This window comes from Nerophis ophidion, linkage group LG05 (assembly GCF_033978795.1).
Source record: "Nerophis ophidion isolate RoL-2023_Sa linkage group LG05, RoL_Noph_v1.0, whole genome shotgun sequence".
In the NCBI taxonomy this organism is placed as follows: domain Eukaryota; kingdom Metazoa; phylum Chordata; class Actinopteri; order Syngnathiformes; family Syngnathidae; genus Nerophis; species Nerophis ophidion.
Window position 1 is genome coordinate 61,229,097 of NC_084615.1, and position 14,863 is coordinate 61,243,959.

At 38.7% G+C, this 14,863-nt stretch overlaps 1 protein-coding gene across 3 annotated transcripts in view; it reads right to left on the reverse strand.

The window, feature by feature from the left end:
* The window catches only part of gpc3 (glypican 3), a 375,529-nt gene that overhangs the window by 71,039 nt on the left and 289,627 nt on the right, over positions 1-14,863 (reverse strand). For 2 of the 3 annotated variants that reach the window (XM_061901683.1, XM_061901682.1), the window contains exons 7-8: positions 7,924-8,037; positions 263-449 (exon numbers count right to left, since the gene is read on the reverse strand). In XM_061901683.1, the coding sequence (XP_061757667.1) occupies positions 263-449; positions 7,924-8,037 (301 nt within the window). The remainder of the gene's footprint in view (positions 1-262; positions 450-7,923; positions 8,038-14,863) is intronic. The other variant, XM_061901684.1, reaches the window with a different exon arrangement.

The following is a 14,863-nucleotide window of genomic DNA, read 5'->3' on the forward strand; positions in this document are numbered from 1 at the left end:
TTGCCTTCATCCTGGTCTTTACTTGCTTTCAAGCCCAAAGAGTCTTCGGTCTTTACTTTGTGGTGTTGACTCCAACACTATCATTTCTTTAGTATCCTCAAATGAAGACTTTTGAGCAACTAGTGGTGTTTTATCATCCATTTGGTATCAGAAATGGTACCTGATAGTACTTGACTTTTCCAGTGGAAAAGCATGTATAATGAGAACAGTAGATATTGAACATTTAAAAAAGATCATTATTCAATGACAGCGTGCCTCTAACCTGCAAAGACTCGTAACCTCTTGCGTCGTGGAGGCGGTCCCAGGCCAGAGACACCGGTGCATTCATCCTCGTCGTCACAGTCGCCACTCTCAAATCCTTCTCCGCCGTCGTCACTCCATCCATCCGCACCGCCTGCGCGTGTCCGGGCCCTCCAGCGCTTCTCAGAAACCGTCACCATCCGCAGTAACTGCCGAAAAAAAAAAATCTGCATTGAAATGACAGACATGCAGAATTATAATCATGCTCCTAATGCAGGTGTGCAGTTTCAGGTTACTTTTTTCCTCTGCGTCAGATGACGAACAACGCACAACAAAAGTCCTCTAAACAAATCTTTTTTTTTTTTTTTTTTTAAAGAAAAATTTCCTTTTTGGGGAATTTCCATAATCCTAAATCCTAATATGAGAAAAGAACAAACGTCTTTCCCTTTTCTGTGTATTCTACATAGTAAAAGACTGCTAGCACAAGGCGGATAACACTGAGGCAATAGGGATTAATCCATTTTGCAAATAAAACACTCTATAAAGCATAAACAAACACGCCAACAACACCTCACTTTTATGTCGTGACCTGCATACTAATTAAGGTATAGCAACATTGTTAGTGTAAGAGATAACACAGAGGAACTACTTTTATGCCGTAGTGACACAGCGCCTCACTCTACTATCGAGAGTGAAGAGGTATGCTAGCTAGTGGAAAAGCGGCTGGTGCTGAATCACCTTTGAGTTTGGAAAAGTTTAAACACTTACAAATTCCACATGCTACCAGATAAAAACCCAGACCAACTAAAACGGTGAATATGCTGGCGCTTAACTCGAGGACATCGCTAGAAGGACGTGGCAAGATCCTTGTTTCATTGCAGAATTTCTTGTTAACTGTGGAGTAAGGATTATGCTGAATTTGCCATATTAAGAGGAGCACAAGTTTTTTTGCTTAAAGATACAACCATCCCATCAGTCTGCATCCCAGTAAGAGCGGACAAGGTAAATCACTGTTTTCTTATGTTCCTATTTTGTTGGTGAAACGTTTAGAGGTTAGCACTAGTAATACAAAATAGTTTAGCGTTTCACTATAACTGGATCTACTTACGTATCACTCAGCTTCTAAAACTTTTAGTTAATCCTCTGCATTGTCAGGCTAAAAAATATAAGGTTCTGGATCGTCACTTGTCACAAAGTAGTTGTGGGCGGCTCTTGTGAAGTCTGCCATGATTAGTGGTAGCAAACAGAATGATGATATGCGGTCTGTGAAATCAATGCGCGCAGGAGAAAATGTTTCAGTAATGCTTTAAACTACATGTTACTTCATGGTTACAGCACGTATATAAAACATTGTTGGATTATTAGCTGCCTTGTGCTTGCATGTTTTTGTCTCATAAGGATTATGAACAAAATTAATGATATACAATTTTAATTTAACCTCATGTATATATTCATACAGTTATATATATATATATATATATATATATATATATATATATATATATATCCATCCATCCATCCATTTTCTACGGCTTATTCCCTTCCGGGTCGCGGGGGGCGCTGGAGCCTATCTCAGCTGCAATTGGGCGGAAGGTGGTGTACATATATATATATATATATATATATATATATATATATGTATATATATATATATATATATATATATATACATACATATACTGTATATATATATATACACATATATATATACATATATATATATATGTGTGTATATATATGTGTATATATATATATATACAGTATATGTATGTATATATATATATATATATACACACATATATATACACACATTAAATATATACATGGGGATGGTTATATAGAATCAAAGCTGCCGTCTGTGTGTTTGTTTATTTTTTTCTCACTTGTTTTTGAGTGCTCTTTTTGTTATTATTCCACTGATTTTTGTCCTACTCGGGCAGAGCTGTTTGTGACAATTTTTACCTTGACAGGGTGCCAATTTGTTCTATTTTACCCATATTTGCTGCTTTTTTCTAAAAAAAAATTCAAGCAATAAAAAATTGGCTGCGGGCCACAAATGGTCTCTGAATTACACTTTGGACCCCTGTGCCAATGTGTTATAAAGAACATACCAGAAGAAGTGTTTAACTTCTGAACAACTTTGAAATTAAAGGGGGCATTTTTAAATCAATATGTAGCTTAGACTTACACCGTTACACAAAGGGAGATTGTTTGACACAATAACTCCATTACAAGAGGAAACAATAACCAAAATGTTTAGTTTACTTATTATATAAAGAGAAACATTGGTTGCATTGGTACATTATTACCAAGAGAGGAATGAGAGGGCAAAAGTTCAGTCTTGTACCTTTTGGTGAAAAACACGTGAGTGAGCTCAGCGATGACCTGGCCTGTCGTTCACTGCCCATCTTTCAGCCTCCGTAACATCGCACATGATTGAGAGTCCTGTTAAGCTAACAGATGTGCTAAATTCCAACTGGCTGCCTCGCGACTTTTCCTTTTCATCTCACCGCTTGCATGCTTTTTATTGACTTCCTACCTCTCTGCGTACGTCAGCATGCATTTTTCGTTGTTTTGCACTTTGTATGGGAGAAAAGGGACTTCATGTGGGCTTTGTCTCCAGTCAGCCGGGTGGTGGACTTTGTGTGAGCAAAAAGACAAACCACGGTATAAAAACCAAGCACTAATCACAGAATTACGTCAGTCTGAGGATAAACAAGCCAAATCCTTTCCCTGTCTATACAAACTAGTTAATCTTGGATTTACAAGTGATATAAACTTTTATGTTTGGACCAAAAGAACACTTATTAGCTTGTTCCCAACACGACCACCCAACAAACTTCCATTCTTTTCCAAACATTGTCAAAGAGCCATAAAAACAACATATCGTTAAGATGGACACAAGCACAATGATAAAGTATTTGGGCCAGCCAGGGACGGCTGCAGGATTTTTTCTCACCCAGGGCCAAGGGGGGTTTCATCGATTTCATGAGTTCAGTTGTCATTCTTTTCAATAAAATCAGTTATGACGGGCAGCAAAAACATCCATCCATCCGTCCATTTTTTACCGTTTGTCCCTTTGAAAGGTCGCGGGGCGGGGGGCGCTGCAGCCTATCTCAGCTGCATTAGGGCGGAAGGCGGTGTACACCCTGGGCAAGTAACCGTCTCATCGCAGGGCCAACACAGATAGACAGACAACATTCACACTCACATTCACACACTAGGGCCAATTTAGTGTTGCCAATCAACCTATCCCCAGGTGCGTGTTTTTGGAAGTGGGAGGAAGCTGGAGTACCCGGAGGGAACCCACGCAGTCACGGGGAGAACATGCAAACTCCACACAGAAAGATCACGAGCTCAGGATTGAAGCCAGGACTACTCAGAACCTTCGTATTGTGAGGCACACACACTAATCCCTGTTCCACCGTGCAAAAACATGTTGGATACAAAAGTAGTATATTATAATATATAACAGACAGTGCAATGACGATATTTTTTCGGATAACAACTTGAGAAATCAATAATGGTGAAATTAATGAAAAGTTTTAAAAAAGTTGCCTGGATGGGCCAATAAACATGAGTAGTTTAATGTGTGTATTATCAGATATAGGATTGGAAAAAAAAAAGACATTAAAGGAATGTAAGATGAGTAGTTTGAGAAAGTTGCAATAAGCCATTCCTGGGCAATTATTTTGACTGGGGGGCCAAATTTAAAGAAAAAAATGTGTCTGAGGGCTGGTATACCTATTTTTTTTGGAAAACACTAATACAAAACCTGACAATAATGTCTGGTTGAATTTTAAAAACATTTTGACAGACCGCTTTAAAAAACGGAATGGAATTTTAAATTTTTCTATGAACGATAAAACACTGAATATTGACAACATATGAACGTCACAACCCCACTCCATCGACATATTTTACAATCAAGCAAAATGCGACAAAAATGCATCAAAATTGTGACAAACAGCAAAATATGAACGCAAAGGGTAAAAATACAATAAACACTCTGATATATAACTAAGCTTTAGAACAGGGGTAGGGAACCTATGGCCCTAGAGCCAGATGTGGCTCTTTTGATGACTGCATCTGGCTCTCAGATAAATCTTAGCTGACATTGCTTAACACGATAAGTAATTAATAATTACACTCAAAATATAAATAACGTTCAAAATATTAAACATTCTCATGCATTTTAATCCATTCATCCGTTTTCTACCGCATCTGTTCAAGAAGTTGCATTAATTGTAGAATTATTTTATTTATTACTGGTTTACTATTTACTATTACTATTTATTACTAGCTTCAGAATAACAATGTTATTAAAAAGAATAAGAGACTTATTATACTCGAAAAATGTTGGTCTTACTTAAAATGCACGCATTTAGTTGTATTCAGTGTTAAAAAATATTATAATACTATCACGGAAATACATTTTAAAATATTTGGCTTTCATGGCTTTCTCAGCCAAAAAGGTTCCCGACCCCTGCTTTAGAACTTTGTTGTGAAAATCTCCTTCCACGTCTGTCCCTGACACCCACATTTCAGGATGACACTCTGTGGAAACGCTCCCCACCCACACTGCTTGGTGCCTCGTCTGAGCTGCTGCGACTTAAATGACCATATAGTAACAAGTATATCATGCAAAAGTGCAGATTCCAACCATTGAAATACTTTGTTTAGTTGAAGACTTACGGTCATTTGAAAACATCACTGCACATCATAATGGCAGCTAAAGTTTCCATCTTAAAGATCTAAATGAATTAATTGGGAATGTCCGGCGGGCCAGATTGAAATACTTAACGGGGCCGCATGTGGCCACCGGGCCTTAATTTTTTTTTCTTTCATTAAATCAACATAAAAAACACAAGATACACTTTCAATTAGTGCATCAACCCAAAAAAAACCTTCCCTCCCCCATTCACACTCATCCACACCCACTCACACAGAAGGGGTTGTTTCTTTCTGCTACCAATATTCTGGTTCCCACAACATAGACAACACAGTCTGTAAGGGACACGGTCCCTGAAACCCTGAAGCACACATGATTGTGCGTGCCGCTGGTCCACTAACATTTTCATCAATTACTATTTTTTATGTAATTGTTTTTATATTGTTTTACTTTCTTTTTTATCCAAGAAAATTATTTTTTATTTATGTATCATATTTTATTTTATTTTATTTATATTTATATATATATATATATAAAATGACTTTATCTTCACCAGAACAGGCTGTTAATGACATTAGATTTGTTTAAAGAGTTTTTAAAACCAGGTCCAGTCCAGATAATGTCCAAGTCGGGCTCAGCAACACACACCTACATCCATGTACAATGGAAAATTAGGGAAACAACAGATTGCATATAATTTATAAACAAAATTAAATTTTCATTTGTGTATAGTCAATATTATGTCCAGGTCGGACTCAAAAACACACACCTTCATTTTTGGGCCTTACTTTGCCCAGGTTTGCATTAAGCGAATTGCACCAACTTGGTGGAATGGCCCTTACAGTATTTGAGATTTAGGCTTTCTGTATGGAGAAGAGGTCTCACGTTAAAATACACTGCTAGGGACCTTTTTTCTCAGTGATTTGTGGGAGTTTAATGTACTGAAGTGTCTTCTTTAAGAGAGAGCTGTGTTTGTCCAACCAGGCCAGAGTCCTTCATAGATTTACTGAGTTCCACAAATTCCTTCTCAATGTCCTTAGCAACCAGCTCGGACTTTGTGAAGGGGGCCTTGTCACCCATCTCGGCCAAACAAACACTTGAAAAGCAGCATGACGAGGAAATGGTTAAAGGTATGTTAAGAAAAAAAAACATTATGAGAAAACCAAAAGTAACAGGGTCTCAGTGTAAAGTGGAGTTTGTGTGAACAGCACTATGTGTAAGCGACCACCTGTCAGCATACGCACCTCACCATTTCCACATTCAACGTTGGTCCACATGGGCAAACATCTAAACCAGGGGTCGGCAACCCAAAATGTTGAAAGAGTCATATTGGACCAAAAATATTTTTAAAAAATCGGTCTGGAGCCGCAAAAAAATTAAAGCCCTATATAAGTGTTATAATGAAGACAACACACGATGTAAGTGTCTATATTAGCTATAATATTTTTTTAATATTTTTGCAACATTGGAAAACATTAGTAAAATGGAGGCTTCTCAGAGGGTGCAGTCATGGATTGACCAAATATGCCTGATTAGCACTCCAGCAAACCAATGAAATCAACAATGCTCACTTTTGTGCATTCACGCACAGCATAAAATGTTTGGTGGACAAAATGAGACAAAGGAGTGGCATAAAACTTAAAACAACTTTTCTGTGGCAACATCAGAAAAATTTACAAACTACGATGAGTTCATGGATCGCTGACATTAGTAGGACAAAACGGGGCTTTCCAAATACTCATCAGTGAAGCATGTATAATACAAACAGTGGGATTTCTAACAATTACAAAGGTTTGTGTCATTTTTGTTCTCCTGCAGAAAATATATTACAATAAAACATTTTTTTTTTCATCTTTTTCCATTTTCTCACATCTCTGAAAGAGGTCCAGGGAGCCACTAAAGAGCCGCATGTGGCTGACCCCTGATCTAAACAATCCAAACAGAAATGATCATAACAAAAATAACGTAACATCATAAAACACATGCGACAGGAATATGCTGTGATCACATAATTGCTGCAGGATAACAAAAAAATAAAGAATTGCTGCAAGCTCCCAGCACATCATGGAAGTTTACCAAAACAATTGGACGTAAAGAAAACAATGAGAATATCGTCAAAACTTTTAATTTAACCAAGATCCATTCTGTGACAGAGAACCTCCTGTTTCCAAATATATGTAAAACAGCTAGTGTGGAACCTTCCGTACCCCATTTTTCATATGATTTTGTCTAGATTTTGCCTTTAAAGAAGCCTTAATGGGGCCAAAGAAAGTTGCAAGTAGGGATGGGTACCTTTCACATTTGAACCGGTACAGTCAGTGCTAATTTTGATACCTGTTTTTTTAATTTAGTTTTAGTTACAGTCTTTGGACGAAAATGTATTTTAATTTGTCATATTTCATTCATCTAAACTAATCTAGATTTAACCCAGATTTAGTCGAGGAAACTCATGAACATTTTAATAGACTAAAATTACACTACATTTTGTCGACTAAAACATAAAGTATAGCGGACAACGCATCGTTGAAGTTTTTCTTGAAAGCATGTTTATTGATTATCATTGCAGAGCATCTTAAAAAACTAAAGCCAAATGCGTCCATTCTCCCCCTTCTGTCTGTACACCAAACATGCCATTTTGCTCGTAAAACCATCAGTGCCACGACTTGACGGTGTGCCGTCATGCCCGTTAAAAAAAAAAAGAAAAGGGAATCTGCATTTTTCAAAGGGAGTATAACACCGTTTTTGATTCATTCGTACAGAGGTTATCTACTAGTATCGGTATACCGTACATTCCTACTTTGCATGTATACACACTATAATAGAAAAACAGGGAAAACAAGGGGCACGCTCAGTGGCGGATCGAAAACAGGGCTATGAAACAAAAGACTAAAACTGAGGCTATAACTATAAACATGAAACCAAAACACTTGCTCAATGGCATGAATAATAATGAACTATAAACAAAAACAGCACGATGGCATGGCTATGAACAACTAAAACAAAACACTTACTATGACCAAAAACAAGGGGCATGAATAGCAAGGTGCGTGGCAGGTGATCGAGGGCATGAAGGATGTGCAGCATAGGTCGGTAGGTAGGTAGGCAGGCAAGTAAAGTTCCCAGGCCTAGGAACAGAAAACAAATGACTTAAATACTGGCTGTGGTAATTGGAAACAGGTGTGAGAGCTGAGGACCGGGGCGTGACTAGGAGACCAGGTGGAAATTAATGGGTAACTATGGAAACAAACAAAACCAGGAAGTGCAAAACGGGAAACATAACATAATCAAACATAAGACCTGATTCACAGGCATGACAGTATGGCGCTTTTCTACCTTATTTTGTTAAGGAACTCAAAGCGCTTTGACGGTATTTCCACATTCACCCATTCACACACACATTCACACACTGATGGCGGGAGCTGCCATGCAAGGCGCTAACCAGCACCCATCAGGAGCAAGGGTGAAGTGTCTTGCTCAAGGACACAACGGACGTGACTAGGATGGTAGAATGTTACAAACACCATTGAATTAAAGAAAGAACTTCATAGCAAAGTACAAAAGTGGTGTCCATGAGATTCTCTCGCTCCACACATCGCTGTCTTTGTCAGCAAGAGTCATCACTAAAAGTAAAAGTGGTGTTAAATTTTCATTTATCCATTTAATTTGTCATTTATATGGACTCTAAATTGTTTTATTCCATATAAAATATGTTTTGTGTTAAAGGGGAACATTATCACCAGACCTATGTAAGCGTCAATATATACCTTGATGTAGCAGAAAAAAAGACCATATCTTTTTTTAACCAATTTCCGAACTCTAAATGGGTGAATTTTGGCGAATTAAACGCCTTTCTGTTTATGCCTCTCTGAGCGACGACGTCAGAACGTGACGTCACATCGGTACTCAACGCCATTTTTCCCTACCACATCACACGCATCGAGTCAAATCAGCTCTGTTATTTTCCGTTTTTTCAACTATTTTCCGATACCTTGGAGACATCATGCCTCGTCGGTGTGTTGTCGGAAGGTGTAACAACACGATCAGGGACGGATTCAAGTGGATTTATGTAGAATATGCATCGATTAGCACGGCATGCTAATCGATGCTAACATGCTATTTAGGCTAGCTGTGTGTACATATTGCAGCATTATGCCTCATTTGTAGCTATATTTGGATCCAGCCTTTCCCTCCATCCCCATTTAATGCCAAACAAACAAATACCAGTCGACGGATTTAAGTTGTTCCAGTGTCAAAAGATGCGAAAGTCCCTCGTTTGGTTTTTACCGGTGATGCTACGACAGAGATGGCAAGAATGTCTGGATATCCTGCGACACTCAAAGCAGATGCATTCCCAACGATAAAGTCAACGAAATCACAAAGGTGAGTTTTGTTGATGTTATTGACTTATGTGCTAATCAGACATATTTGGTCGCGGCATGACTGCCAGATAATCGATGCTAACATGCTATTTAGGCTACCTGTATGTACATTTGAAACTATATTTACATCCAGCGTTTCCTTCCACCCACATTTAATGCGAAACAAACACTTACTAATCGACGGATTTAAGTTGATCCAGTGTCCTGATCGTTTGGTCCGCACATTTTACCGGCGATGCTAAGACAGACATGCATGGCCGAATAGCGTAAATAGCTTTTCGCTCAATAGCTTCAGTTTCTTCTTCAATTTCGTTTTTGCTATCTGCCTCCATACTCCAACCGTCTGTGTCAATACATGCGTAATCTGTTGAATCGCTTAAGCCGCTAAAATCCGAGTCTGAATCCGAGCTGATGTCGCTATATCTTGCTGTGCTACTCGCCATTGTTTGTATTGGAATCGCTATGTGACGTCCGAGGGACATGGACAGTGGCTTAGGCAAATAGCGAAAATCATGCACTTTAAAGCTTTTTTTAGTGATATTCCGGGACGGGTAAAATTTTGAAAAAAACTTCGAAAAATAAAATAAGCCACTGGGAACTGATTTTTATGGTTTTAACCCTTCTGAAATTGTGATAATGTTCCCCTTTAATAATTGTAGGTGTTTGGAATGAAGTAATTGGGCATACATTATTTCAAATGGAAAAAAAGGTACTGATGTTTTCATCTGAATTTTTGGAAAAGGTTACTAACATAAAACAAGGTTAATTAGGAAAATCAATTTTTAGCCCTACACATTGCTCCCAATGTGTACCAGATATAAATACCAGCAGAGGACCGACGCATGAGAATAAAGATGTTTGTTCAGGAATTAAAACAATCAGTCAGCAGTATAAGTATAGCTGTGGTCAAAGTGAGCAGTAGCATATCCAAAAGGGGGCAGGCCTCTGGGCCTCTGTGGCAGGGTGCGGCGACTTCTCCCCACTGGCTGCTTGCCTCCGCCTCGGCAGCAGTAGCAGGAAAGGGCTGGGATGTACAGCATTTTTGTTTCAGAAGTGACGCTGATCTTCTGGCACCAGTGATCTGACGAGCCTTCACATTTACCACAAAAAAGAGAAGCCTCAAGTTGGAATCTTCAGCAATTAAACAAGGAGGGGGAAAAAAAAAAGCAAAAAAGGAAGATGGGGACAAATAAAATGAGACATTTTTGAGGAATGTTCAGTATGTTTTCTATTAAGGCGGCTATTTCTTCATAGATTTGCATGAGGAGCTGGCGACATGCGTTTAGCACAGCCATGCAAAAAAAAAAAAAAAAGAAAAGCCCAAACTCCAGCAGGATTGTGCTCAATGTAAGCCCGGCCCAGACGTCCAAACCACAATTCTGTCACTGCCTCCCACATGACATGAACTCCACACGGGGTCACTGCTGTGGACACGGCAGCTGCAACACAGACACAGTGGCACTGCGCTGATACAAAAAAAAAAAAAAAAAGCTGCTCTCACTGATCAATCTGTGTTGTTATTTCCTATTCCAGTCTTTTTCAAACTTTTTTGAGCCAAGGCACATTTTCTTAATTGAAAAAATCCAGAGACACACCACTGGCAGAAATCATAAAAAAAATTAAACTCAGTTGACGATAAAAAGTTGTTGTCGCAATTGTTGGATAAGACTTTAAACCATAACCATCAATATAGCTCTTCTCTCAAAGTAGGTGTACTGTCACGACCTGTCACATCACGCCGTGACTTATTTTGAGTTATTTTTTGCTTTTTTCCTGTATGTAGTGTTTTAGTTTTTGTCTCGCGCTCCTAATTTTGGTGGCTTTACCTGTTTTGTAGGTATTTCCCTGTAGCAGTTTCATGTCTTCGTTTGAGCGATATTCCCTGCTTCTGTTTTGTTTTTACCAATCAAGAATATTTAAGTGGTTTTCATCCCTCCTTGTGAGAAGAGTGTTGATTGTCATGTTATGTTCGGATGTACATTGTGGACGCCGTCTCTGCTCCACAGTAAGTCTTTGCTGTTGTCCATCATTCTGTTTTTGTTTACTTTGTAGCCAGTTCAGTTTTAGTTTTGTTCTGCCTTCCCTAAGCTTTAAAGGGGAACATTATCACCAGACCTATGAAAGCGTCAATATATACCTTGATGGTGCAGAAAAAAGACCATCTATTTTTTTAACCAATTTCCGAACTCTAAATGGGTGAATTTTGGCGAATTAAACGCCTTTCTGTTTATCGCGCTGGAGGCGATGATGTCAGAATGTGACGTCGCCGAGGTAATACAGCCGCCATTTTTATTTTCAACACATTGTAAACATTGGGTCTCAGCTCTGTTATTTTCCGTTTTTTCGACTATTTTTTGGAACCTTGGAGACATCATGCCTCGTCGGTGTGTTGTCCGAGGGTGTAACAACACTAACAGGCAGGGATTCAAGTTGCACCACTGGCCCGAAGATGCGAAAGTGTCTCCCGCCAGACCCCCATTGAATGTACCAAAGTGTCTCCACATTTTAGCGGCGATGACAGACATGGCACAGAGATGTATGGATAACCTGCAGATGCATTTGCAATGATAAATTCAACGAAATCACAAAGGTGAGTTTTGTTGATGTTGTTGACTTATGTGCTAATCAGACATATTTGCTCGCGGCATGACTGCCAGCTAATCGATGCTAACATGCTACGCTAATCGACGCTAACATGCTATTTACTGGCGGTGCTAAAGCAGACATGGCACGGACATGTATGGATAACCTGCAAATGCATTTGCAACGATAGTCAACGACATCACAAAGGTGAGTTTTGTTGATGTTGACTGCCAGCTAATCGATGCTAACATGCTATGCTAATTGATGCTAACATGCTATTTACCGGTGGTGCTAAAGCAGACATGGCACAGAGATGTATGGATAACCTGTAGATGCATTTGCAACTATATTACGTTTACTTCCACCCACATTTAATGCGAAAAAAACACTTACCTATCGACGAATTTAAGTTGCTCCAGTGTCAAAAGATGCGAAAGTCCTGATTGTTTGGTGCGCACATTTTACCGGCGATGCTAACGCAGCTATTCGGCCATGCTATGGCTATGAATAGCGTCAATAGCTATTCGCTCAATAGCTTCAGTTTCTTCTTCAATACTTTCGTACTCCAACCATCTGTTTCGATACATGCGTAATCTGTTGAATCGCTTAAATCGCTGAAATCCGAGTCTGAATCCGAGCTAATGTCGGTATATCTTGCTGTGGTATTCCCATTGTTTGTTTACATTGGCAGCACTGTGTGACGTCACAGGGAAATGGATAGTGGTTTCGAAGATAGCAAAAATAAGGCACTTTAAAGCTTTATATAGGGATATTCCGAGACCGGTAAAATTTTGAAAAAAACTTCAAAAAATACAACAAGCCACTGGGAACTGATTTTTATTGTTTTTAACCCTTTTGAAATTGTGATAATGTTCCCCTTTTATGCCTTTTCTTAGGGACTCTTTCCTTTTGTTTATTTTTGGTTTAAGCATTAGATACATTTTTGCACACTGCCTCCTGCTGTGGTCTGCATATTAGGATCACGACAAACCATCGCCGTCTCACATGACATGTTCCCGAGATCTACAAAGCAATTAGCTACCTGCTGCCACCTACTGATATGGAAGAGTATTACATAGGTTACTCTGCCAGGTTCTAGACAGCACAGACACTCAACAACAACACATCATTTGCAGACTATAATTACTTGTTTGCAAAAAATGTTTTAACCCAAATAGGTGAAATTACATAATCTTCCACGGCACACCAGACTGTATCTGTGGTTGAAAAACACTGTCCTAGTCGGTGCTGCACTTTTGACTTTAAACAGGTAGAATTAACATAGGAGGAACATGTATCATCTTGTGTGTTTGTAGAACCTTAATGGGTGCTTCTGGAAGTGACAGACAAGGGTTGAGTAATGAAGGCGGAATATGTATAGAAAAAAGGGTCTCCTGTGTTATGTCGCCTTCAGTGCGGTGAGGACATGTCTGGACAAGATGCTCATGACTCGGCCCACACTGAATGTGCTGCTCACAAAGTTTCTATCAATGTCTCAACACATCTTGTCTACAAATCTAATCTACACCACTTGGGGCCACAGTTCCCCCAGAGACGTTTGCTTTTATTTTTGTAAAAGTTTTTGTATCACTGAGAGTTATACGGTATACCGGTATTAGTATAGTACCGCGATACCAATGAATCATACCACCTCTAAAAAAATACCAACCGACCCCCCTCGTCATCACGTCGTATGATTGCTGGTTTAACGAGCAGAGGAGCATGTTTGGCAGCGCACAATCACGGAGTACTTACAAGCAGACAGTGTGTAGACAGAAAAGGGAGAAGGGATTCAATTTGGCTTAAAAAGTAACGACAAGGGTGAATTTATAACACTGAAAAACCCTCAGAAAGAGGTGCTTTAAGACATAGCTAGCTAGCTCGTGGCTAAAGTCCAGCCCCAGTCGGCAGTGTTTTAGCTACTTCTAAATCACTAATCCTGGTCTCCATGGCGACAAATAAATTACGTTTCTTACCAGGATCATCCCTGCAGGACGAGACATAGCTTAACATGCTTCACTACACACCGTAGCTCACCGGCTTCTAAATGTAAACAAACGCCATGGGGGGATCTACAACTAACATCCACTGTAATGATACCAAATACAGGGGCGCATCTAGTCGATACTACTATGATTACGTTGATATTTTTTGGCATCACAGCATCTTTCGTTTTTAGAAAATTCATATAATATTTATAAACTGAGGAAATATACAAGGACTTTGAATATGACCAATGTACGATCCTGTAACGACTTGATATCGGATTGATACCCAAATCTGTGGTATCATCCAAAACTAATGTAAAGTATCAAACAACAGAATAAGATTAGAAGAAGTGATTATTACATTTTAACAGAAGTGTAGATAGAACATATTAAAAGAAAAAGTAAACAGATATTAACAGTAAATGAACAAGTATACTAATAATTAATTTTTGTACCATAATGTTGACAAAATAATAGAATGATTAATGACAAAAATATGTTACGGCATACGTTAGCAGAAACATTAGGAACCTTTGTTTAATTACTTATTACTAAAAGACAAGTTGTCTTGTATGTTCACTATTTTAAACTTGCAATAAGAAGCATATGTTTAACGTACCCTAAGATTTGTTAAAATGAAGCCAATAATGCAATTTTTTGTGGTCCCCTTTATTGAGAAAAGTATCGAAATTCATTTTGGTACCGGTACCAAAATATTGTTACCGGGACAACACTAGTATAACCTAATAATGTTCTCTTTCTACAAATGTAGAATGGCTCCGAACAGATGAAAGGCACACGTGCAATAGCATTTGTTTCACAGGTGTTCCTCAATTTTTCTACGCCCCGTTTTTCGTATGATTAAGATTTACTTTTTGCATGCAAGTTTTCATAATTTGTATCATTACGCAGAATTGAGTGGCCAAACCAAAATTCCCATGCATGAGCGATTCCATTCCTTTGCTTTTTTATTGACTATGACAGCAAAATAAGCCACAATG